This window comes from Numenius arquata, chromosome 8 (assembly GCF_964106895.1).
Source record: "Numenius arquata chromosome 8, bNumArq3.hap1.1, whole genome shotgun sequence".
NCBI classification, from domain to species: Eukaryota; Metazoa; Chordata; class Aves; order Charadriiformes; family Scolopacidae; genus Numenius; species Numenius arquata.
In genome coordinates, this window is record NC_133583.1 from 58,291,289 (window position 1) to 58,315,073 (window position 23,785).

At 41.1% G+C, this 23,785-nt stretch overlaps 2 protein-coding genes across 2 annotated transcripts in view; one reads left to right on the forward strand and one right to left on the reverse strand.

The window, feature by feature from the left end:
• On the reverse strand, window positions 1-22,263 carry LOC141467341 (E3 ubiquitin-protein ligase RNF170-like). The gene is made up of 6 exons (XM_074151821.1): window positions 22,154-22,263; window positions 21,611-21,908; window positions 5,594-5,702; window positions 1,979-2,052; window positions 1,385-1,495; window positions 1-306 (listed from the first exon to the last, which is right to left on the reverse strand). The coding sequence occupies exons 1-6, from the start codon at window positions 22,261-22,263 to the stop codon at window positions 1-3; spliced, it is 1,008 nt and encodes a 335-aa protein (XP_074007922.1).
• The window catches only part of HOOK1 (hook microtubule tethering protein 1), a 27,702-nt gene continuing 26,178 nt past the window's right edge, over window positions 22,262-23,785 (forward strand). Inside the window, exon 1 of the mRNA XM_074152712.1 lies at window positions 22,262-22,312. Coding sequence (XP_074008813.1) covers window positions 22,262-22,312 — 51 coding nt within the window. The remainder of the gene's footprint in view (window positions 22,313-23,785) is intronic.

Genomic DNA, 23,785 nt, shown 5'->3' on the forward strand with positions numbered 1-23,785 from the left:
TCAAGACTCTGACAGCACGCTTTGAGCTGCAGACCTTGCCATGTTTACCCCATTTGATGCAATTTGCTGGCAAATGTTTATCATGCAAATTAAAAGAAGGGAAACGACCACCATGTCATCAGCTGTTCCAAGTGTCCTGCAGAGAGGCCCAGGCTTCGTGTCAAAGGGAGAAGACAAGCATATGATTGTTCCAAAGGAGCAAACAGCAACTCTTAGGAAAAAGATCCAGACGAGACCACCCCAGGTGAAGATGCCTCGCAAGGCAAGAGTCAGGAATAACGGCATGTCATAAAGGTAATCTGCAAACTAAATATTCAGATGAGTTACCTTATTTTGCATTCTGATGCACGCAGTTCTTTCAGTTCAGTGTGTCTCAAGCACTTTTAGATTCAAATCTCTTGAATGCAGGAACTTTCTGTGCTGCCCAGATCCACCTACGCTGTTCAATTGTTTTGCAGTACCTCGAGGCACACGTCTAAAAGGAAACCCTGCTCTCCCGGCACTTTGAAAAGATAATACTATGCTTGACATTGAATCCTTTTGGAAACTGGGCCTTAACAGCTGCAATGAGTATATCCCTGTCTTTAAAATCAGGCATCAAGCGCAGGCTGTGAATGCTATGGTGAGACCTCAAGTCTCACCTTGGTGTGGACAGGAACCATAGGACTGAGTGATTATTCCTCTTCATTAATGCTAATTTGTTGGGTTGAAAAATAATATTCTCCTCCACAGTGCTTAGTTTAGTCCGTAGATTGAAACAGACTCCGCAGTCCTTCCAGGCCCCCTACCAGCATGTGACAGGGGAAGAAGATTTGCTTTGGTGATATTCTACACCATGTCAAAAATGGGCCTCGCTCATTTCCTTCAGCCTTCATCTTTCACATCGTTTCCACTGCCTGTCTCGTCTCTGTACCAGCTGGGATTCCAGCTTTAAGAAGGTGCAGAGCCAGTGTGGACTGTTCGAATTTGGCAATACTTGGGGGGAAAAAAACCAGCTGCTTTCTAAGCTGGAATCTGATTTGAAATTTTAGAGGCAAGTTAACATCCTGGAGTTCAAATCTGAGTTCATATTTGAAAGTTGCAGCCTGACCATCTCTAGTTCTGCTTTGCTTCCTGTATTTTATCCCACGCTGGATGGGATGACATTGCTCCTCCCTGCCAGGATGACTGCAGGACTCCTCTGAGCGAGGAACTCTGAGAAGCACCTTTACTAGAAAGTGCTGGACCCAGCAGCACATGGTAACACTTCCACTATGGTATTGCCAGTAAGTGGACAAAAAGGTAATTCCCATAATGATACAAACTAGTTTTCATTGCTGAGTTTCTCAGTCCTCTATGTGTTATGCACTACTGAGTAGGTAAATGCAGATTTATAAATACTTACGGGTCTAGGTTGCCCTGAGAAACGCTTGTTGTAATCTCTAATGTCATGTACAGTTTGTTTACTTGGCTGATCTTGTTGCTTTTCACAAGAGATGTTATCCAGAAGGACCACCTTCAAAGAAAAGATCAGCATTAGCAGGGTGTATTTTAATCTCCAGTATAAAGGAGACGTTCTGTACTATGTACGTGTCTCTCCACAGTCTCTCTCTTGCAACTGGACCTTTGTCCAGCTCCAGCAGTTCCACAATAGCAAGAAGATTTTCCTTTTATAACCTGCATCCACCCTTCCAGTTCAACAGGCAGCCTCTGACCGGGATCAGATGAGATTAGGAACTTCCATATTGCTTTTTATGGAATGTTATCCCAGAGATTCAATAAACTATACAAAAGTAAAATGCTGGAGGCCTGTTTAATACTTCTCAATGTTGCCTGCTATGACGTGTCAAATGATGAATGCGAATGGCTGCAGGGTCATTCAAGTCTAAGTGGGTTTTGAAATGCTACGGAAAATTAGAGGATAATTGAAGCTGATCCCAAGAGCTCAAGCTTGTCATTTTGTATGTATCATAATGCAGATGCGTACGATGCATCTTACCTTTTGTCTGCAGAGAGGGCAGGTTATCGCCGCTAACCAGGGACTATGTTTCCAGTATGTGATCAGACAGGAACCTACCGAAAAAAAAAGAAAAATAAATTAAGATACATGAAATATATTTGAGGATGCTTAATGTTTGCAAGGAAGTTATCAGAATTAATAAACTCTCTTTCTACAACTGACTGTAAAAATGAATGTAATTCTTGGCTTTCATTTTAATATGTGGTTTTACTCCGCAAAGTGACTGTCTAAAAATGGATCCTCAGCTGTTCTGCACTGGTGTGCACAGAGATACATGGACCTCCTAAAGGAGACTTTGATTCGGTTTCTTTTCCTGTGGACAGTCATTCCTGAAGCTCCCTTGAGTGGCCAAAGTGCTCAGGAATACAGGTGCCCTTCAGAGCCAACGCTGGCTGCTGTGCACAATTGCCGCCTTCTTTTTTGATTCTTCTTATCTAGACAACTGCTAATTTCCAAATCAGCGTCATCTTTTCTTATCCTAAGGTCTCGGGTGTGAAAGAGGGCCGAGTCTGAGGACAGTAAGACTGGACTGCACGTGTAACTGACAGTGGTGGTTGACAGACATGAATGTCAGTGCTGGCTCTAACACCAAAAACAGCAAAGCATAAACAGCATCTAATCAGAAGCAGCACAGCTTGAGTTCCAGCTCCCGGGCACAGCGTGCAGTGTGACAGGTCAGGAAAAAAAAATCTCTCTCAATATTTAAACTGATCAGATTTGACAAGGACCCCGGTGAACACAGAAGCGGAACGCCGCGCTGTCGTTTTGATGGAATTGTTTTATTGAGTTGAACAATGCTCTTTATTCCTAAAAATAACCAGCAAGTAGTTTCTCCTAAGCACTATTATAACAAGAAGTCTTCAGGAGCCCTCAGTGCAGTGTGCTTGAAATCAGGTATGAAAACACTCCTGATGCTCTCAGTCACGTCCTGTGTACCGGGGATGTCAAATTTGGCCCAATGATAAGTTTTATGAACCTCACTCTGACTTGTGCTTTTTCCTTTTGTTTTCATTTGAGTGCAGGGTTTTTCTTTATGACTCTTCTATTTTGTTTGCACATCCAGACCGGTTGGCTGGGCACACGGCTGTGTTTATATCGAAATCCCAAGCAGTACATAGGAACTCCAGCTTTTGCTTCAACTTCTGCACTGGACAAGCACTGTGCCTGACTTCAGGAACTGCTTTGACCTTCTGGGTCCAGATCCTGTGTCGTGATCCGACACGGCTCCATTGCTCAGTCCCAGTAATGGCAATGGGACACTAGTAGATCCCATAGTTCAAGGGCTTTCAAAAAAGAACCCCATGGAAATTAAAATTTGCTGCACGCAGAATCCTTTGTTTAGTAGAACAGGAAAGGAAGGCCGCCTCTGAAGTTGACCTATTTATGCTTCGGTGCATTTTTCATGAAACAAGACAAAATCCCGGTTTAATCTGGCCCTGCTACACAACCTTCTGAGGGAGTCTGTAGGTTTCTCTAAAATACCTCTGTGGTTATTGTTAATTAGAAAAAAAAAATATTGCTCAAGGATCGCTTTTCAGTTGAACTTCCTGAACATATGGTTCAAACTGAAGCTGAAAAGGAAAACTTCAGGACAAACTGTATGAATTACTACTACTAATAAAATCAGACATTTTTTATAAGTCCACATTAATCTTCTTTAAAAGCTCTGGGTTGACCACATTTTTTAAATAAAACTTTTACCAGAGCGGAATTTATTAAGAGAGCTCAGTGTTGCTTTAGCTCCGTTCCACGGGGCATCAAGAGAAGTTTTATTACTGATTTCAGTCACAACAGACTTAGATCTATGTGGAATGGTTTTGATAAGCCCAATGTAAAGTTTTATTGGTTTAAGACATGAAAAACAGACATGTTACAGAGGCCGCTTCTACTATATAAACATAGTCATAACATGCAGAATGCATTGCACTGGAATCAAGGCTTCAGAGTGTAAATGATGATGTACTTGAGGAAAGTAAAGCCTAGCTAAATGTATACAGCTAACAATAACAATATATACCAAGTTTGTATAGGGGACTTCTCCTCTGCAGGTCTCAAAAAAAAAAAAAAAAAAAAAAGTCCATATCATTATGTCATATTCACAGATGGAAAAGGGAAAATTAACCAGGCCAGAGAAAGAGGAAAGTTGATCATCTCCGTTGTTATGTCTATCTTTGTACTTGAAACTCTAACTTCCCTGACATTATTTGAAACATGTTTTGAGGCCATATGCTTACTGTTTGTCCTGAAGTGTGTTATATTCAAAGCATCCTTTTCCTGTATGTTATAAAACAATGTTATAAAAACATGAAACAACCTAAAGTTACTTATGAGGTAGGTGAGCCCTACAAAGTGTCCCTCGCTGTTGGTGATCCACTGATTTGTTGAGGTTTCAGAAGATGGAGGTAGTGGTGGTGGTGATGAGGAGTTGTGCTGTGTGAGCATCATTTCAATTTAGAGAAAAATGACACTTCCTAAAGATAAAAATGTGCTTTTATTGCACCGGCATTAACAGCACAGTCCCTTGTTCTCATTTACATTTGGGTCTTTTTATAACACTTTTACATGGTGAAAAAAGTCTAAGTGGCTTGTAAATATAACTGGCACTTGCTTTAAGGTCTCTGTAAAGGAGCAGCCTCAAAGAAGGCATTTAGCAGACACATTTCACTACAGAATTATGTGTTTACTTAGATTATCCAGTGACTGAAGTGCAGTGGGTGAGGACAGGAGACCACACCACGGGCAGCCTCGGCAGAAGGACCCTCTAAATCTGGATCTGGCCCTTTCCTGTTAAGACAGATCCTGGGCTGGAATAAACAGTTACTGAACATCCATCGCAATGAGATATTTGAACACTTTTTCCCTACATGACCACGTAGATTTACTTAGAAAAAGATAAACAGATTAAAAGAAGACTAGAAACACACTTTTTTGGATTGTTTAATATGTAACTTCCACTAACCTTTTTTTGTTTTGAAAGCTTTTAGAGGACTAGAAGGTAATTATGTCATCTCGCTCTAGATCATTGCTGCTTTCTTTTAGGCCACTGCTTCACATGGGAAGCAAGTCTGTGGAACAGACTCAGACCTGAAACTATGGTGTTTTACTCCTCATTTTCACCAGTATAAATACGATCCAAATCAATTTTATGGGATGGCTGGAGTTTTATGCTATTGAGTATTGACATACACAAGGACAAGCTGTTTTCCCAGAAGTGAGTTCATGCTTGAAGATAGGACTTTTACAGTCACAAGTTATGTCACTATGATTATTAGACTATTGATTTTTGTAAGGATTTTTTTTTGCATAGTTGGGTACAAAGTGTGTGTTTTTCCTGCACATTTTACCAATTCCATGAGTTTGTGTTGTAAATTAACAGTATCCTGCAATACTATCTGTTGCCTCTTGTTGTCTCAAGGCTTTTGAGGAGGGGGGATATGAAGATGGGACTTCTCCTGCTTCTAGCGAGAGAACTTACATTAATTCCAGGGATAAGGGCTTGGTCCTGGTTCTAACACAGGGCTGGAGATCTCTGTAAGAAGTGTGCTGCATTTAGTACCCTGTGTAAGCACTGCAGCATCAGTCCAGAAAACTTACCACAGAATAAATGTCCACAGTTGGTTTCTACTGGGCAAGTAGGTGTCTGGAGACAGATGGGGCAGCTGAAGTCACTGTGATTACCAGGTTGCCAAATTTGGAGTGATTCCTGGAAGAGAGGTAGTACAGAGTCTTCAATTAGTTGGTGTTTTGATTGACATGTTCAGTTCATTAATAATAATTTGCTATAATTAGCAGAGAGTCCCAGAAACTAAGTATAGATGTCACGCATAACTAATCGTTACCTTGGCAGATAAAGAAAATGAGGCACAAAGAAATGAGGTGCTTTGTCTAATCCTACAGAAAGGACCAGGGTCAGAGGGAATATCATGATGCCACGTTTCTGCTTCCAGTGATATTTCCACACACCATTGGATAATATTGATGTTTGGAAAACCAGGCGAGTTTGAGCCACTGGCTTCTCCAGCTGTCATTATTAGTCAGACAGCACCCGGAGTCTGCCTCAGTAGCTTTTGGATCTTCTTCCCTCCTCCTTTGTAGTAATGTCTTTCACGTAAATGTACTGAAATAAAGTCCAGGGCATTCTCTGCCTGCCTTGGATTACAGAATGGCATCCTTAGTGTATATCATTGGCTATGAAGCAAAAAACCCCTCCTTTTAATAAACAAATTGCTTCCAAATAATCCTTCCCTTTGCTTAGCAAAGTCTATAATTTAGAATAATATTGAGCTTTGTTTTTACACCAGGAAAATAAGAATTTTTGTAAGCCTCTGAAATGCTAAAGAGGAATTTTGAAGCACATTTGTATTATAATATTTCTGTAGGGGAAAGCCCGAAGGATGTACATTGCTCTTCCAGTCTTTGCTCTTAAATCATTGCCTGAATGCAGGAAAAATCTATTTGGCAGTATATTCATCTGTGCCAAGATTGTTTGATACAGTGGGAGTTAAAAAAAACATTATTACTTGATATTGATTCCTTATCACATTGAAAGTTTTTGCTACCTTTATTATGATGCATTAAATAATCTGTCATGGATGGTGGACCTACCTACTTCATCTTAGCACACCATGGAGAAACTTGCATTTACCCATATGTTCAATTGCCATAACCACAATGAAATTAGTCTTTGAAAAAAATCTAATAATAATGTGGTTAGTGTCCTTTCTTTCTCAAGACAAAGTTATTTCTATGTTTCTGTCAGTGTCAGAAACAGAGGAGTGCTTCTGAAATTGGGAGGGGGCTTCCAAGAAGTTCCTCCGCTTTAAGGCAGGGTCTGGAAGGTTACTGACTGTCTTCCGCTGCCTACGCACGCTTAGCGAGGTTCAACAGGATACGGTGTCAATTACGGTTATATTTTGTATTTTGACCAAAAATTGATAAACTTCACGTTTCTTAATGACCACAGAGATGCAGCATTACATGGAATGGGTATTATTTCTCCGTTACTGCAGTAAGGCATTCAGCTGAGATGGTTGCACTGTCACCGTATGCTTGCTGTCCCCTGGTGCCCAATTTGGATTCCTTATTTGTTTTTCAGGTACCTGATTGGCACCTGTCTGCATGACAGATCAATGAATACACTTCCAAGTATTTGACCTATTTATAGAAGTTTTGATAAAGAGAAAATTGAATAGATTCTATATTTTGCTTGTCAAATACTGGAAGATCCAGAGCGACTGTGAAGATTCAAGTTCATTTGATAACAGAAAAAAAATTCTATTTAAGTAATTAATTTTCCTAATGTAATAATTCAAAGAAAGGAGAGGTCATCATGTGGGTCTGCGAAAGGAATGAGTTGGAAACCAGGTCTCTTGCCAGAGCCATATCTAAAATTACGAGTTCACCAAATTAGTAATTTTAAATCGGCGCCTTTAATATCACTCTTTCCTTTCTATAATCAGGATCTGTAAATAATAACTGGGGGTTTTACAACAGCATACCATAACTACTGGATAAAGTCTTTCTCCTTTACGGTTTATGAAGTTATAGATGTATTTGTTTCTGATTCTCAACAGAAAAAATTCAGATGCTGAAGGCGTTTACATTGTTTTCAGGTTTTCCTCTCTGTGCACTGATAAGATTATCTCCTGCTGAGGTAACAACCACAGAATAGCCCAACAAAGCCGGGGTGACTGGATATGAATAACCAAAACACCACAATAACCAGATCAAGTCCAGCACGCTGACAGGTGAACTCCAGGGAAGCAGGTTTAACACAATTTACCCAAAATCCACATGGCACATTATCTTCCTCTATTTTGACTTCCTGTGCAATACCGGTGGGGTATTTGCATATTCAGAAGAGCATTATTTCAACTGATAGAAGCTCTAATAGTTTTCATCAGTTGAGGAACTGTCCCAGAGCAGTTGTGTTTATAAACACGACATACATTAATTACCTAAGCCGATTAGGTATCCACTCTTTATTTTTGCAAAGTAATAACAGACACATTTCTTTAGCTTTGTCTCATACAACAAAGGGAACCAAATGTGTTTCTGATTATGCAATAGATACCGAATCCAGGGAAACCCAGCATTCCCAGACCGTAACCGATGGAAATTCTGAAAAGCTCTCTTGCCCTCTGCAACCTCAACAAGTTGAAACTGCTTGTGTATTCTGTATTAGAATGTGTTGTACAATAATTAACTTACTATATGACTCCTAGGGGACAAATGATTATAGTTTTTTTCCAGATGACTCATCTTCTGCTGACTTAATGAGCAAGTCTGCAGAAACAGAGTTTGTGCTGTTCAGAAAATAGGAAAATGGAATGTTGCTGTGTTGCCGTGTGATGCCGGTTCTGGCTGCTGAGGTAAGCTCCCACGCGAAGGGGCTGGAAACCCGTCAGCTGAGGACAAGTTGGCGTTGAAACCTTGAAAACGCTCTTCAGAGCATTTGAGTTAGGGTTAGACCTCTACGAATTAAAGAACCAGGCAATGATCCTGTACTAATGACACTGGGTGAAGAACACGTGCAATGTGATGAAGAAAAATCATTCAAACTTGGTACCATGAAGCAGCCTTTTTATCTTCTTGTAACCTCTCTCTTATTGAAAGAAGCAAGGTGGGAAACTCGATCGGCTCTGGCAGTATAACTAACAGGTGGCAAATTCCGAGGGAAAACAATTTGCATTTGCATTTACAATTAAGCAGGGGATGTTCTTGTTATGGATGATAAAATTTCTGAGTTCAGCAAGTACTGGGCATCAAGTCCTATTACATGCAGAGGTAGCACCTCTGACTGAGGAAGTCCCTGAACCGTAAATTGCTAGAGAATGAAAGAGCATTCTGGGGAAGCATCATTAATGTTCCTTTATTCCTCTGTAGACATCCGTTGCCGCAGAGAGGGCAAGATGGCCCTGGTTTGACCTGGAATAACCAATCTTACATCAACAGGGCATTATGGGGGAAAAAGAGACTCGGAGTCACCTTCAGCAAAGATATCAGTGACTCAGTCTTGCCCTGAGTAGATAGGCTAGGAAAAACATGCCAAATCTTTAATTTACTTTTAATAGATTAGGTGCACATAATCAAATTTCTGATTTATTTAGTCCAAGCACTCAAAATGATGTTCCGAGTCAGCTTTATCCTAGTTACAGGGGGACCGCCCAGCTGGATCTGATGGAAAGAGAAGACAGATGATATCTGACATAGCTATAAGTCTGCCAGGATTAATTTACCCCTTCCAAAATCCTGAGCCAGCCTTTGAACACTGGAACCAGCACACTGAATTAGAGATTGAAGTAGAGATTATGGCAGTTAGTATTTTGTGTCATGAGGCTGTGAGTTTTTAATGGCATTAAATAGTCTTAAAAAAAATAAAATATTTAGTGTGACTTAGCTTAAAATGACAGATTTTTAGGAAGCTTCCTCTCATAGCGTAGTGTAAAAAGCAGTAATTAAAATTGTCATTCCTGTTAACATTTTAGGCTGGAAACTTTCAGAGTGCCCATAAAAGTTACTATTTCATAGCCTCGTATTTGCATCTTGGTGCCCATCTCACCTTTGAAAACCCCAGGCCTGGATAATGCCAGATGGATACTGTAAAGGAGCTTTGATGAATAAAAAGGGAACTATGGAAGAAGTTTTCTATGTAGCATCTGGAAATTACGCTCTTGTACCAGGAACATCTCTGCTCTGGGAGAACTGGGGCAAACTTGCACCATTTGTCACCAGACGCATCATGTTCTAGTAACTTGATCAGCTGCAGTCAAATTAAGGAGTGCCGCAAAGCTTACTGCAGAAAACCAAGTTTAGAAGTTCTTTCAGGATTCAAACCTGGTGAGGTTTGAAATGAGACCATTCCCAAGTCTGAGAGACAGAGGGACGCTCAGGAATTCCTCATACTTTACAAGCACAGTCCTCCCGTTGGGTTATATGAAGGATGATACCCAGGTCAAGATTTTCTGTACAATTTTCTTAATATTATTTTGGACACCTAATGTTAGCTTTTGTCTAAGATTAATCTTTAAAAACCCTAAAATATCGGTGTTTTAGCCCATATTTTCTTGGGAATCTCACTACAGCCAGAATGGAAAGGTTAAATGTAGTAGAAGTCAATTTACTTCATTTGGAAGAAATGGGAAAAAAAAAATCCCACCCAAAATTCAGAAGCAAATTATTCTAAAAAACAGACTTAGAATCCAAAGATCCAGAGAAAGCCTTAAATTCTGTCACAAGTTTTTCTAAAATCAGGTCCATATGTTTATATTCCTTTCTCAGTGAGCATCCCAAGTGTTACTTGCTTTGGGGGTCAGATTTGCAACAGAATTCTCCATGTCGGTACCTCGTCAGGGGCCAGGCTTTGAAACCCTTCAAACCCAAAAGTTCCCTATGTGACAGTCAGATTCTTGAGAAAAAGGAGATCTTTTCAAACCTGGACACATCTTTTGGCTTAAAGTGAAAGCTGAGCATTTCAGAAAACAACTCTAGTAAAACTCTGCAAAATCAAGCCTACTGTACTAAAACACGGCCACTAGATCTGGTACATTTTTAATACTTGCATGTAAAATAAAGGCATGAAGTAGTGATCAGATTGTTGATTATGGAGCCAGAAGCTCCTGGGTATAAACCTTTATCTCTGTGACACAGCTCAGCTCAAAACATCTTTCAGTTTTATCACAAGGAAATTTAGTTATAAAGCATCAGTGATGAGTCTGTTCTCATTAGCATGTTTGAAGAGAAGGAATTAAAGTTTAAAAAGCACTTAGCAGCTAGCAAACATTTATTCATTTTTCCATGAACATTTGCCGTTTTTCAGAAGTAAAACAGACCTTGCTTTGAGGTTTAAACTTGTTACAAGGCATGATACTGTGTCACCTCTTGGTGAGACTCCTTTGATGGGGAACAGCTGCTCCATGTCTCAATTACAAGGCCAATTAAGATGATCAGGGAGGATACACCGGACAGCTCATTATTTGACAATACATATTTAACCTATTTACAAGCAAATTAAAAATATTACATGTTTTAAAGGGAAGAATTGATTAATGCAAATTTTCCAAAAGCGATCTAATGATTAAAAGTATAAATAAATATTTCCATTATTTATTCATAACCATTCTAATGAACACTTCCTACCGTGGTTCAGAAGACCTAAATAAAGTTGGGCTTACCATTCCTCTTTCCAGAAATGTTTGAGAGCAGCTGAGTAAGTTGCACCCACTAACAGTGCTGGTGTGGAATCATTCATTAAGGCCAGCTATGAGTCTTTGTCAATTATTAACTGAGTTGCCCAATGGCAAGGATCTGTCAGGTTTTCAAAATTACTGCGATGGGGTTTTTTTTCCCTTAAATAAAGCAAATCTGCTAAAAATCACAGGACAAAACAGGAGAAAAACCACTAGACCTCTTTTTCTAAAACATTCAAATAAATCTTCTCCCCCCAAAAGATGCTTAACATTATTGAAAAGATACCTGAACATAATAAAAAAATTACATTTCTATTTTTAAATATTAACTTGATCAAGGACACACTACGGGTATTTTGATCATCCGATAGAGTAGCGGCTTATCAGTACTGTTGGGAAACAGGCTTAAAACTTGCCAGACACTTGTGATACTCTGGAATTGCGTAACTGCAGAATTGGATTGTGTAACACAGTATTGTCCAACTAATCAAGTATAGAATTCAAGCAAAAAGTCTAACGTGCTAAAATAATTTTAATTGACAGGCATATATACTTCATAAGGTATTTATTCTTTGTCATGCTCTATTGTCTTTAAGAAAGGTTTCATTTCTGTAGGTTTTATTTCTGTAAAGATTGTTCTCCAATTGAATGTGGCAAAATTAATGAGGAAACCTGTTAAGGGCTTGGATTTGTGCAGCGTTCACCATCCTGATCCTGATTCAACACGGCATCGAAGCACATGCTGAGTTTTCAGCCCTCAGGTAACACATAACCTCTCATGGAGGAGTGGAGTGGGAGTCAGTAATATTGGAATAGAAGTACACTTAGAACAAAAATAATGCCCCTGGCATTCCTGCCGAAGCACTGATAAGCTAAACAAAGCACTTTTCAAAGACTAATAACCGGATGGGATTTGTAGCATAAACAATGCTCCTTGTTAGTCACCGGTCCCCAGGGCATCTTCCTCACTTTGTTACAGATAAATTGGCAACAAATGAAATAGTGTATGCGATTTCCTGCCCTGGGTACGCAGGCGTGCTCGCATGCCAGTGTGAGAGCTGTCATTTATTATTTATCCAAGTATGTATACAAATCTACACTGTGATTTAATTACTTATTAAAGGTGCCAGACTGACAGATGCAGAAGCTGGAGCCGTTTCTTTATCCAGAGAACTGACACACTGTAAGCAGGGGTATCCTCTCCAGGCTCTTCTAGTAAAATGCTTCACCCTGATGGACTCTCCAAATATCTGAGCACAGCTCATTCTCTCCAACCTTTTCCCACCTACTCTGTTCAACATGTTAAATTCATAATGGCTGCTAACAAAGATGTCCGTTGTTCCTGTGATTTTTAGACAGGAATGTTTATACATTGGAAAACCTGTTTGAACAGATTAAATCGATTTTAGCTCGGCCACTAGAGCATTTGATTAGTACTAACTCAAAAAAAAGATCTGAATGGTTTTAATACAGAGGTAAAACCTCCTCTAACTAAATAATGGCAAAAAGATTATAGGCGTCTTGTAAAGGTGAAATAAGCCCAGAAGATTTCCTTTTACTTGCCAGGGGCTGTATGCACAGTATTATGGTTCTTTTGCAGTCACTTATGCCCTGGGCTAACACACACACTAGTCTTGGAAACTGGATGCTGAATTCTGTATTGTTCCCATAAGCAGAATTTTGGTTCCATTTTTTATGTCACTCTAAATATATTATAGCTCAGTTATATATACCCCAGGCAGAGCTAGATGCAGGACAGCAGGGAATCTGCATTCTTCTAACAATGTCACTCAGCACCCAGTCTTTAACAGGGCAACTGAGATTTTATTAGGTTTAACTCACTGAATTTGGCCATACTTGTTTGCCAGAGAAAGACTATTAATAATAGCAAGGTTCCCTTCACATAGCTCCAGAATATTTTGAGAAGGATAATGGACACAAAGGATAACGGATTTAAGGAAATCTCTTAAATTTCTATGAATCTATACATTAAATCAGTAAAAACATGATTGCCCATAGCCAGCCATTCCAATTGTTTTGCTAACATTTTTGGTCCCAGTACATGCCTGAAAGTTGCAATCTTGGATCCATTTTGTGTAATTGTAGGTTGGGCTTTTTCGGTCCTAGATCTTTGGTTGAGGGCTTAAAGCACAACACAGCACAAGTATTATTGTGTGCTGATCATAAGCATGTCATTTTGGCATTTGAGCTGGAAAACACTTATATGCCTGAGTTATTTTGCATAGTCGAATAGCCCCATCAAAGCCAACACTCTGGTCTGTTCATGCCAACCACTTGTATTATTGCATTATTAATTCCCAGTTTTGCAAATAAATTTTCTTATTCTACTCCACAAAAGCCTACCTAACCAAAAATTGGGACTCATAAGTACAAAGATGGGACTGAGAAGTATAAAGATGTGAAATAACCTTTCATGGCAGTGTTTTGCCTGTGTCATGGCATTTGACACAAACCAGGGGTTTTTCAGCTGGGATGGAGTTTTGCATGATGAACTCCCAGTAAGTCCCAGCTGTGACCTAGTTCCATCTTGGGATGTAGGAGTGGTGGCTGCTGGGTACATAGCCAGGCTTTACAGTATTCTGCTAGAACGAGGAGCTAAGCTACGGGAACCGCTGTGAACCGGTTCCTATGCAAGAGCGGAACGTGTCAGACCAACTGCCGGTGAAGAGCATCGGGAAAGCAAGAGAGAAATCTCATGAAATGGCAATGTAAGTGAATGGCTAGTAAAATCAAACAATTGTAACTTTAATCTAAAAAAATTACCCAAGTGCAAGATGTAATTTTCTTAGAGATGCCAATAAAAATAATCGTAACCTCCCTGGCACTGCTTAGAGTGAGCAATCTGTTAGAAAGAGGCTCGACCCCCCCCTGCTGTAGGAGTTGGCTTGCACTCTTTGGAATATGTTGTATCAAGAGAGCCTTAAAATATGAAAGAAAATGTGTTCAAATTTTTTTAGGCAAATTGAAGCTTATTTTCAAAGGAAAAAAAAAAGAAAAATTACACCGATATAAAAATGATGGGAAATCTGAACTCAGTTTTGACAGGCGCATGCTAACTGGCCTATCCAATATATAAATGTTGTAGTGAGTATCAGAACAATTCCCCTTATGCTCTACATACCTATAGTTACCCTACTCTGTTCAACTGTGGCTAGGATTTAGACATTTCTGTGTTATTTAATAACAAGTGATAGTTTATCACATTTTCACCTAGTGTTTCTCTTTTTGATCACAGGCTTTTCTTCTTCAACTAGAAAATACTATTTATATACTCTATTTAAAAACATGTCTTTTAGTGATTTTTCACACCAACTTATATGTGTTGAGAAAGGACTAATATTTCATAACCTCGCTGTTAATTTTCAACATATTCATTCCATATTAAAATAATGGAAATGAACAAGTTATTAACATTTTATTCAGTGAACCTTGTATACTGATGATGATGTTTCTGAATGAGAATGGTATATAATAGGTACAATGGAACATAGAGTTTTGAAAATTATTTTGCATTTAGAGAGATGAGAGATATTACCATAATTAGTTTCTCTGTGCAAGACTACATACCAGTACCCCTGGCACAGAACCAATCTAAAGGGATTACTTCTTTTTGGAAATTAAGTTTGTGATTTCCCTGATCCTGCAAAAACATGCTCATGAGCTTATTCATGGAGTAGTCTGTGGTGAAAACTGGAGGTATTTGGTGCACAATAGTAAGTAAGTGTAAGGAAGTTCTCAGGATCAGAATCTACAAACCCCATGGTCTTGTTGGGACACAAAACCACTTGCCAGAGCGGTGCCTTAGTCAAATGAAGCCACAACATGATGCTGCCTTTTCAACGCACCTGTGGAAACAGGATTTGAAAGTGTGAATGTGGATTTGTTTGTGACAAATACGTCTCTGTCATAGTTCATATCCCAGAACTGAATTTTTTTTCTTTACTGGCACCAACTGAAATTGTATCTGAGAAATTTAATACAGGTGAACTTGTAAAGGAGCTGCTACCATGGCAGTGCAAACAGTTCCATGATGTCAATTAATGTCAGCTGGAATTAAAATACTGGAATTGCCAAAGCTCGCTTTCACTTGTGACCTTTTTCACTGAAAAAAAAAGATAAGAGTACTAAAATAGAAGTGCAGTTATCTATGAGAAAGTAAACAAAAAGCCAGAAATAGAAAAGCACAGATACAAGATTGACAAATGTTAGAAAAACAACTGAGGCAGTGAGAGAGCCTGCTAAGAGGGAAGGTTACAGTGACAAAGTGAGGTCTTGTTGAGGAAAACTGATGTCGTAGAGGTGGAAATCTTTTATCCTGATCAAGTCACTGTTCACAAAAGTTCCCAATTCTGAGATGTTCCCCTGAGATAATTGAGGTAGATCATTCCTTAGAGATGTTAAGCATTTATTCTCCTGCTGTATGAAAGCAAAAGATACAATTGCAAAGATCTGGTCCCAATCTTTTTTTATAAATGTAGGTCTTTTTCCACCTGCTTTGTTTCCAGTATAGCTTTTTATGGAATATAATGAGATATCACGACTTTTGGCTCTCTGGCATGATTTCCATCTTTTCTCTAAGTCCCTGCCATGGGAATTACAGTATACTAAGTAGCAGAGATAATCCGTCATTCTCTGCATTCATCTTTTCTAGCTCTTTAACGAGTGACCAGGTAAGCTAGTCCTCACATAGTCCATCTTGTCTTTTTCTTTTTGACCTTGCAAGTGAATTCCCTTTCCCCAGGAGGACTTAGAGAGTGGACTGGCCAGAGACACTCACATATATAATTTAAAAAGAAGCCACATATCTGTGGAGCCTGTGGCTCTGAATTACTGGGACAAGTAACTTAACAATTGCTCCAAATCAAGTCCAAGCAGCCTCTCTGTCCAGTCAGTTCCTTTCCCCTTCTCTTCTTCCTCCAACAAAAGATAAAACACAAGTCTAGGGGGGACCCCACCAGGTTTCATTTATTTGCCTTACGCATGAGATTAACAATAGAATCCTACTTTGCAATTTAATATTCTCTGTATTAAAATGTGATCTGCATAGCTGATGTTAGCAATGTTGTTAGAGTAAATCTGTTTCAGTTTTTCAATGCCTACTTCACTGACATAAGATAAACCTTAATTAATATTTTTATAGGTACTTGCTATTTTTTTCTGAAACTACTATAACAAACTAAATATGCTAAAATAACAACACAGTAATTGTGTTAACTATTACTCTGTGTAACAGGTGTAGACGCATTTGTGCTCTATTAGATACACACTCCCCGTATCACATGGGCTATACCTGAAAGTTTGTAACCAAGGACCCCAGAATTACTCCAGTCAAAACAAAATTCATTGTTAGACAGACTACAAATGCCAGTCTAAGCCTTCATGGTTTTAATGAGATGACTATTTCTTACCACCATTAAGTCTGTGAGGATCAAAGAAAATGTTCATTGAGTTAATATGTGCTAAGAAAAGTGGATAGAAGAGCATAAATGGCTCAGGAATTCCAGGAATCCCACTGGCTTAAACAGTCTTTTATTAAAAGCAAGTGTTCTCATAGTTGAATGACTTCCAAGAAGGGCCTCAAGTGATGAAAGTATTTCCATCTAATGTGAAAATACTTGAAAGATGCTTATTCCATGTGAAAATATTTCCACCTTTCAGAAAAGCCTGAATACAAGACTCCTTTGGCAAATATACTCTCATATAATGTATTAATTTTCAGAATTAATGTAAAAAATATCCATAATTCCTACACTTCTGATAATGAATAAATTATAGTGACTTTCATCTCCTGTAACAACCAGACAAAATATTTCAGAATATTTTACAAAGCAGACACATCAGCTACATCGTGAAAAATTTTATGTTCATCATCATGACATTCCTCCCATTTCCCTCAGGGCATAACTGACCTGGAAAGTACCATAGAGCATCTTCAGAGAAAAAGCAATGGGATCTCCTTCAAACACATGAGAGAGATTGATGCAGCACAGCAGTCAGTCACGGTGGCCAACTGTGCCATATGCGCTTTTCCTATATAACCTATATTGTCCTACCCCCACCTTACCTAAAAAAACAAAAATCATATGAGGGCATAGACCTGAAACACTGTGGTCAGCTACCCCAGTAGTATTTCAGCCATGAGGACCACGTCTTTGTATTTTTCTGGTTTTATCCTTTCTTTTCATCTCCTCAAGCTGTTTTTCCAAGACAGAAGGAAGGAAGGAGGTAAGCCAGTATCATGTGCCCAAACAGCGCCTTTTCAGATCATGGTATGGTTTCCTCTGTTCCCTGCTCTGGGAGTTAGTTGCTACTCTTGTAAGATGCAATTCATGGCAAGATCACAAAGCAATAATTAAATAAACCATCCCCTGTTCCCCCCTCCTCCCCATTCTTACACCAGAATGGAATAAGCAAGACCATGAATGCCGACTGCCAGTGACCTGCAATTTTTTGGAAGCCTCTTCCGTCTCTTCCGCAATCAGGAAACACAAACCTGCATAAGACTGCAAAGTACTGATAATCTTGAGCAGTCAAATAACACGATTTCATGTTAGAATCATGATGTGGGTTTTTTCCCTTCATATTTTATGATCTGTAGGTGTTCCGTTATGCTGAATAATCTTCATTTGATTATAGTAACTTCTAAATTGGCCACAGTCAGAGAATAAAGGTAGCCAATGCCTTTTTCATAAAAACATAACTTTCAATCCATACAGAGCTTGATTCAAAAGGAAGCAGGAGTGTATATGCCAGGAAGATGGAAGAGATCATGACAGGATGTGTGGCTCAGGGAATACAGCAGGTATCAAATAGTTTGTATTGTGTAATAATTAACTGCACACATTTTGGCAATTGGTTAGTTTCTGCATCTGAAAAATTCAAATAAGCCTCAGCACCACAGGACATCATGAGGCTTATTTGATGCTTTTACAGCTTTTGAAAGATGTTCGGGAAGGGCAGACTTCCATAAATCGTATCAGTCAAGCTACTAAACATGACTGAAAAGCTGAGGATCATTTTTCATCTCATGTCTCCTAATGGCGAGAAACGTGCAAGTTACATAATTAACCACCAAGGGTCACTGTTCGGTGTTTTTACATTCTGACGTCTTTGTTCCCAAGTGCTTAGAAAATCCCCTGTAGACGCAGTCCTGTAAATGAGGATTTTCCAATAAGAATATTTTTAAAATACAAGACACATGCATATCTTCCACAAAAGGTACAGGAAAACTCAAGTGGCTGGATATGCAGCTTTCTTGAGCAAGCCACCAAGTGATGTCTGAAGCAAATATTGTTCGTATTACTGGATATAATAATGTAAGTCCCATTGAAAATATAAGAAAAATAATTAGGAATTGGATTTTATTTTTAAACCTAGCTATTTAAATTGTTTCAGCAAATGCCATTCTTTTTTGTTAAGGAAGGTAGACAACCCTTACTGAGAGACTGTCGGATGCTTTGTCAAGAAGGCAAGGGATGCACTATCAAGAAGAGTGAGCACATCTTAAATAAGTTCCTATTGTGAGAAGTAATTTAACCTGACTTTAAAAATGTAGTAACAGCAGGCATTAGACGTCAGGAGACTGAACTGCAGTCCTGGTGTGAGGTGCCAAGCTAGTCTTCCCTGCTTCTACAACGTTAATATAGGTCATAATCTTTGATTGGCACAAAACCAGAATTTGCTGACAGACACTCACGTGAGCTGCAGCTCATGAAGAAATTTCCAACAAAGCTTAAAAAACAAACCACCTTACTCTACATAACTTACATAGCTTCCCTTTGTTACTACTTCTTCTGCTCCCCAGCTGAGCTCTAAGCAGAGCTTGCTGCTGCTGTGGTGTTCCTCATGTGCTTCTGTGTAGCTGCAACTTGAAAGATGTAAAATAGCTGCACAGATTTCCGTATGTATTTGTACCATAGTTCTCTGTAGAATTTGGTACGTCACTAAGTGCAATGTTCCTTAGGAAGATACTTGCTGTGTGCTAATACCGGTTTATCTGGGTGAGCACTCAGTCAGTCGGAGTCAGCCGTCTGACGTGGATGCAACAACCAGGAGGGCATGGGCGAGCCAATCTCTTCTGACATAATCCCAGATTACCAAACCTGTACAGCCTGCTTTTTATTTCAGACAAGTGTCTCTCCCGTAGAGCTCAGCCAACCTCCCTGCGCTCTCCACAGGCTCTAACACCTTTCCAGCACAGGCATCCCTTATGAATAGTTATTTCTGGACAATTTTGAACAAAGAGCAACCCTGAAACTGGGCTATTAGGCCTTGGCTGGATCCGATTATGCTCAGCCCTTCACTCCTGTCTGCACTGTTTAGCTCTCTAGTGGAAAACTGTTCTCTGCAGCAGTTTTTGCATGTATGGAAGATGACCCCACTGAAACAGAACATGTTGTCAGGGCCCTGAGTGCACTAACAGGCCTTCATGGCCTCACCTGGTGTCTCCTCCACACTCTGTACTCTCGGCCTTCAGCAGAGTCACAGTCATGCCTGTGCCTGACCACGGACTGCACTGATCTGGACTGTGACCTGTGCACTGAATTCCCAGCTTGACCTCAGAACCGCCTGGTGATCATGAGACCACGCCTGACTCTGGTTACCCTCGCTGGGCCTGACCCTGACCGGCAGTTTGCCTTCCAAGCTTTACCTTGTACTTGCCTCATCACCATGAACTTGCCCGACCATCTGAACTCATGGCTGGACATCCCTGGACATGCCTTGCTCGGGTACTGTGGGATGGGGCGATGGTGAAGCCCCTGCCCTGCTTGCTGCGTTCTCACTCTTGCGTCCATGTTTCCTAGAAAGCAAGTGTGTGAGAGGTTGACTCCGCAGAGAAAGAGCATATGAAATCAAGAAGCTGAAACGCAGAATCACATGTTTCTGTGAAAGGGGTAGGTTTCTTTTGTTCAGGAAACTGTGTAAAGGTTGGTAGGAAGTGACAGATGCCAGGATGTGGCACTTCCTGAGAAGGACATAAAACAACAGAAAGGAGAAACAGTGAGGAAATGAAATGCGGTCAGGGAAAAATTAACAAAAGCTAGTAGAAATTATAAAAGAGCAAAAATATTAAAAGACTAAAATAAGCATGCTCAACAGTACAAATCCTGGCACAGAACTCTGTGGGATTTTACTGTAAAAACCTTTTATCCCTTATTCTATTTTTAATAAGGATTTCCCAGGATCTCCCATGGCAACCAAATCTCTTTAAGAATCTTTGGTGAAGGAAACAGTCAAAGGCTTTCCAGAAATCCAAGTCCACTTTTGAGCCTTTATCATTTCTGGACAGCACTATGAGGGGAATAATCATGTAAATACTGCCACTTCTTTTAGCACAGTTTTAGTCTCTGTGAGTCAAAGTAGAATCAGTAACACAAAATTAAAGCATAGATCTTAAAGTAAAATAGCCAAAAAAGAAGAGTATATGATGCCTTTAACAGGTGTTATTCAAGTTATTTAGTTCACCCTTAGGCTGACTTAAACACTGATGTGTTTAATGCCGTCCTGCACATTCCAGTAGGGCAATGTACAAACATTTCATAAAACAGGATCAGCTAACAAAAAAAAAAGGTTAAAATCAATTAGTAGAAGAGGCTATTTGAGAGAAAAGTTACTTAAGTTCTTGTGCTGAAACAGCAGAGGGACAGAGCAATCACTTCTTAGTCTAAGGTACTTAGGCTTTTCTCTGCAGTGTCTGAGGCAGGGTGTTGTAGGAGACAAGATCCTGAACCAGGCATATCCAAGATCTGGTGAAATAAGATAAGTTTTTCCTATGAAACAAATATAGTAGGGGAAAGCAAGTGAAAGAATTTTGGTGTGTTTTTTCTCTGAAACAAAAAAGATCACACAAAATAGTACTCCTACATTTTAGGTATCATGTAGTGAAAAACATAGGATGAAAAGTATGTGCTCTGTGCCTGTCAGGTGGTGTTTGACGAGCTGTGCAGGCAGTGATTTCAGGCCCACCGGTGGAGACTGGGTGGGGGATGAGACTGGCTGCGGAGGAGCTCTCAGGCCTCCTTCGCCCCCCTCGCTGGCAGGGTGGACTGTGGTCTGGGAGGCACCAAGTCTGCTGGGGTTTAGGTAGTACTAACAACAGCCTCTGAGGCTGAGAAAAAAAAAAAAAAAAAGACAATATAATTTAAAAAGAGGTAGAACTTCTGTAGCCCTTTGCAGGCCCACCTGTGCTGTTGCACAGGAGGGGGGATGCTGCCCCACCTCATGAGGAGGGGGTAAACCAGTCGCTCATCGGGATCGTGCTTAAGCATTTTCCATCCTTTGCCTCCCCAAAAGAAGGAAGGGGTATTTTGGCCTCATTTAACAATGACATTTTTTAAGCAATTCTGTATCCTGCTCTGAAATCAGGTATGTGGCTGGTACAGGTGCACTGACCTACCTACACCTTAGGCACAGGTAAGTCTGAACCGTCCCAACAGCTCTTCTCCGCGTCCGTCCCCGGCCTACGGCAACGCCTCTGACAGCTGAGGCGTGAGGAGGCGGCCGCCATGTTGGGACGGAGCGGAGCCACCTGTGCTGGGTTCCCGAGGGAGGGCAGGGGCGGGACCCGGTGACTCCACGGTCCACATTTTGCCCCGGGGACGGGTGACACGTCCCCGCTTCGCCCACACCCTCGGTTCGGGGCCGCACGGAGCGACGGCGCCCGCTGAGGGGACCCGCCACCGTGAGGCGATGCCCCGCCCCTACCGAGTGCCCACCGTGATTGGCGCGAACAGCTCCACCCCTCCTCCGTGATTGGTCAGAACCGCTGCCACTCTCGGCGTTTGAAGGCAGGGGCGGGCGCTGACGTGTACGCCCCGACAGCACCTCCCCCGCCCCCCTCCGCGCTCGAGGCCCCGCGTGAAGGTGGGCGCCGCTCGGAACGGCGCGGGTGGCGTGGGCTGCCCGGTCACGTCACGTCACGTCACGTTAAATTACGTTGCGTCACGTCATCTGTGCGTCGTTCCGGGCGTAAGCGCGCTCGGTGCATCGGTAGCTCACGCAGCCGTCTGGAGCGGGGGCGGCCGGCGGGCGTGGGGAAGAGGCCGCTGCCGCCATGGAGACGAAGCCGGCGGATCTCCTGCTGTGCGACAGCCTCATCCTCTGGGTGAGCCGGGCGGCCGCTGAAGGGCCTCCCGAGAAGGGGGCGGCGCTGAGGGGACCCTCAGGAGCGGCCTCCCCCGGCCGAGGGGGGCTGTCGGGGGGACGGGGCCCGCCGGGGCGGGTGGGCGGCCCGCTGGTCTGGGTCCTGTCAGAGCGGCCCGGGCGGCGGGTGAGGAGAAAGGTGGGGACACGGGCATGGCGGGAGCCGTGGGGCCCGCCTGGGGAACAGGTGTCTGTACGCGTTCCTGCAAACACCCTTGGAAGGTGGATGTGGGCTGTTGAATGTCCTGTAGGCCTGAGTAGTGGTTCTCCGGCAGTGGCTCCCATGGGGAGACTGCTCAGTAATTAGCCAGAGTAATAAATATATGCAATTAATTTGCATGGATTTGAGAAGAGCAGAAACCTCAGAACGTTTCAGTTGGTTAAAGCGTTAATTAGTTAGTCGCAACACACCTAAGTGTGGCGTTATGTGCTTCTTGCACAGGTATTTGTTCAGTTTGTTAATTAAGCTTGCTTTTTCTTTATCCCTCGTTCCTTCCAAGTTTCTTCTGTTTCCTTGTCTGTAATTCTGGTCTGGCAGGTGCAGTATTTTTGGTGAGAGTGAGCTCTACTAAATACAACTTTTCTATGAAATCTTGGCAGAGAAGGCCACAATTACCTGGCATGAAGGGTGTCTGTGGAAAGAGCAGGTGTTCTGCCTATGTGGAGTGTAAATCAGGGAAAGAAGGGAGCGTTTTAAAAGCATTGTGGAGATCCAGGAATGAAACTGGTAAAAGTGATAGCAACAGCTACCCGAGTAGGTGTTCCTTTTGCTATCTACGTGACATACAGAAGTTTTAATGCATTAAAGTGTGTAATAAATCACTGAAAACCAATTTCCTCCTTGCTTTTCCTTCCTCCATTTTTCTTTCAGTGACCTTGTTTACTTCCAGTGTGCTGTTGGTCTTTAGAACTTCAGTTGTCTTATGCCTTCCTCTCTAGATTTGGGTATCTTTTGTCATTTAATCAATGCATCCTTTTCTTTATCTTTTTTTGGCTCTTTAACTTTTTTCCTCTCGGTAGTCAGGTAAGAATACCTCCCATCGTGATTCAGTTGCAAAATAAGTCAAGGCATTCCTGAACTCTGTCTCAAAATCCTTTCAGCAGTGCTGAACACTTTTATAAATTTTTACAATTCCTGCTTAAATAATTAAAGCCCAACTCTCATTTTTATTATCATCATGATGCATAGCTGTAATTATATCAGGAGTCTTAAAGGGAATGCTAATGGAACTTTAACTAGCCCTAAACTGAGAGAGCTTTGTGTGGTGGTGTTGATGTAAATGAACATCCAACTCAGGTTGTGTGCTCAGGTTTTGTATACAACACTCAGCAGATGCATTGTCAGATGCATGTTTTTAGATTCAACACCCTTGTTGACCCTCAGACCTTGTTTGCAACTTTCTAGAAACCATTTCTTAATGCTAAGATATGTTTC

Coding starts and splice junctions, on each gene's coding strand:
- LOC141467341 (XM_074151821.1), bottom strand. CDS start 22,263: ATGGCGGCAGCGGCCTCTTCCCCACGCCCGCCGGCCGCCCCCGCTCCA. Junction 5,703..21,610: donor CAGACTTACCTGTGCCTAAG/GTGTAGGTAGGT, acceptor CCTCTCTTCCAG/GAATCACTCCAAATTTGGCA. Junction 2,053..5,593: donor CTGTGGACATTTATTCTGTG/GTAAGTTTTCTG, acceptor TTTTTTCGGTAG/GTTCCTGTCTGATCACATAC.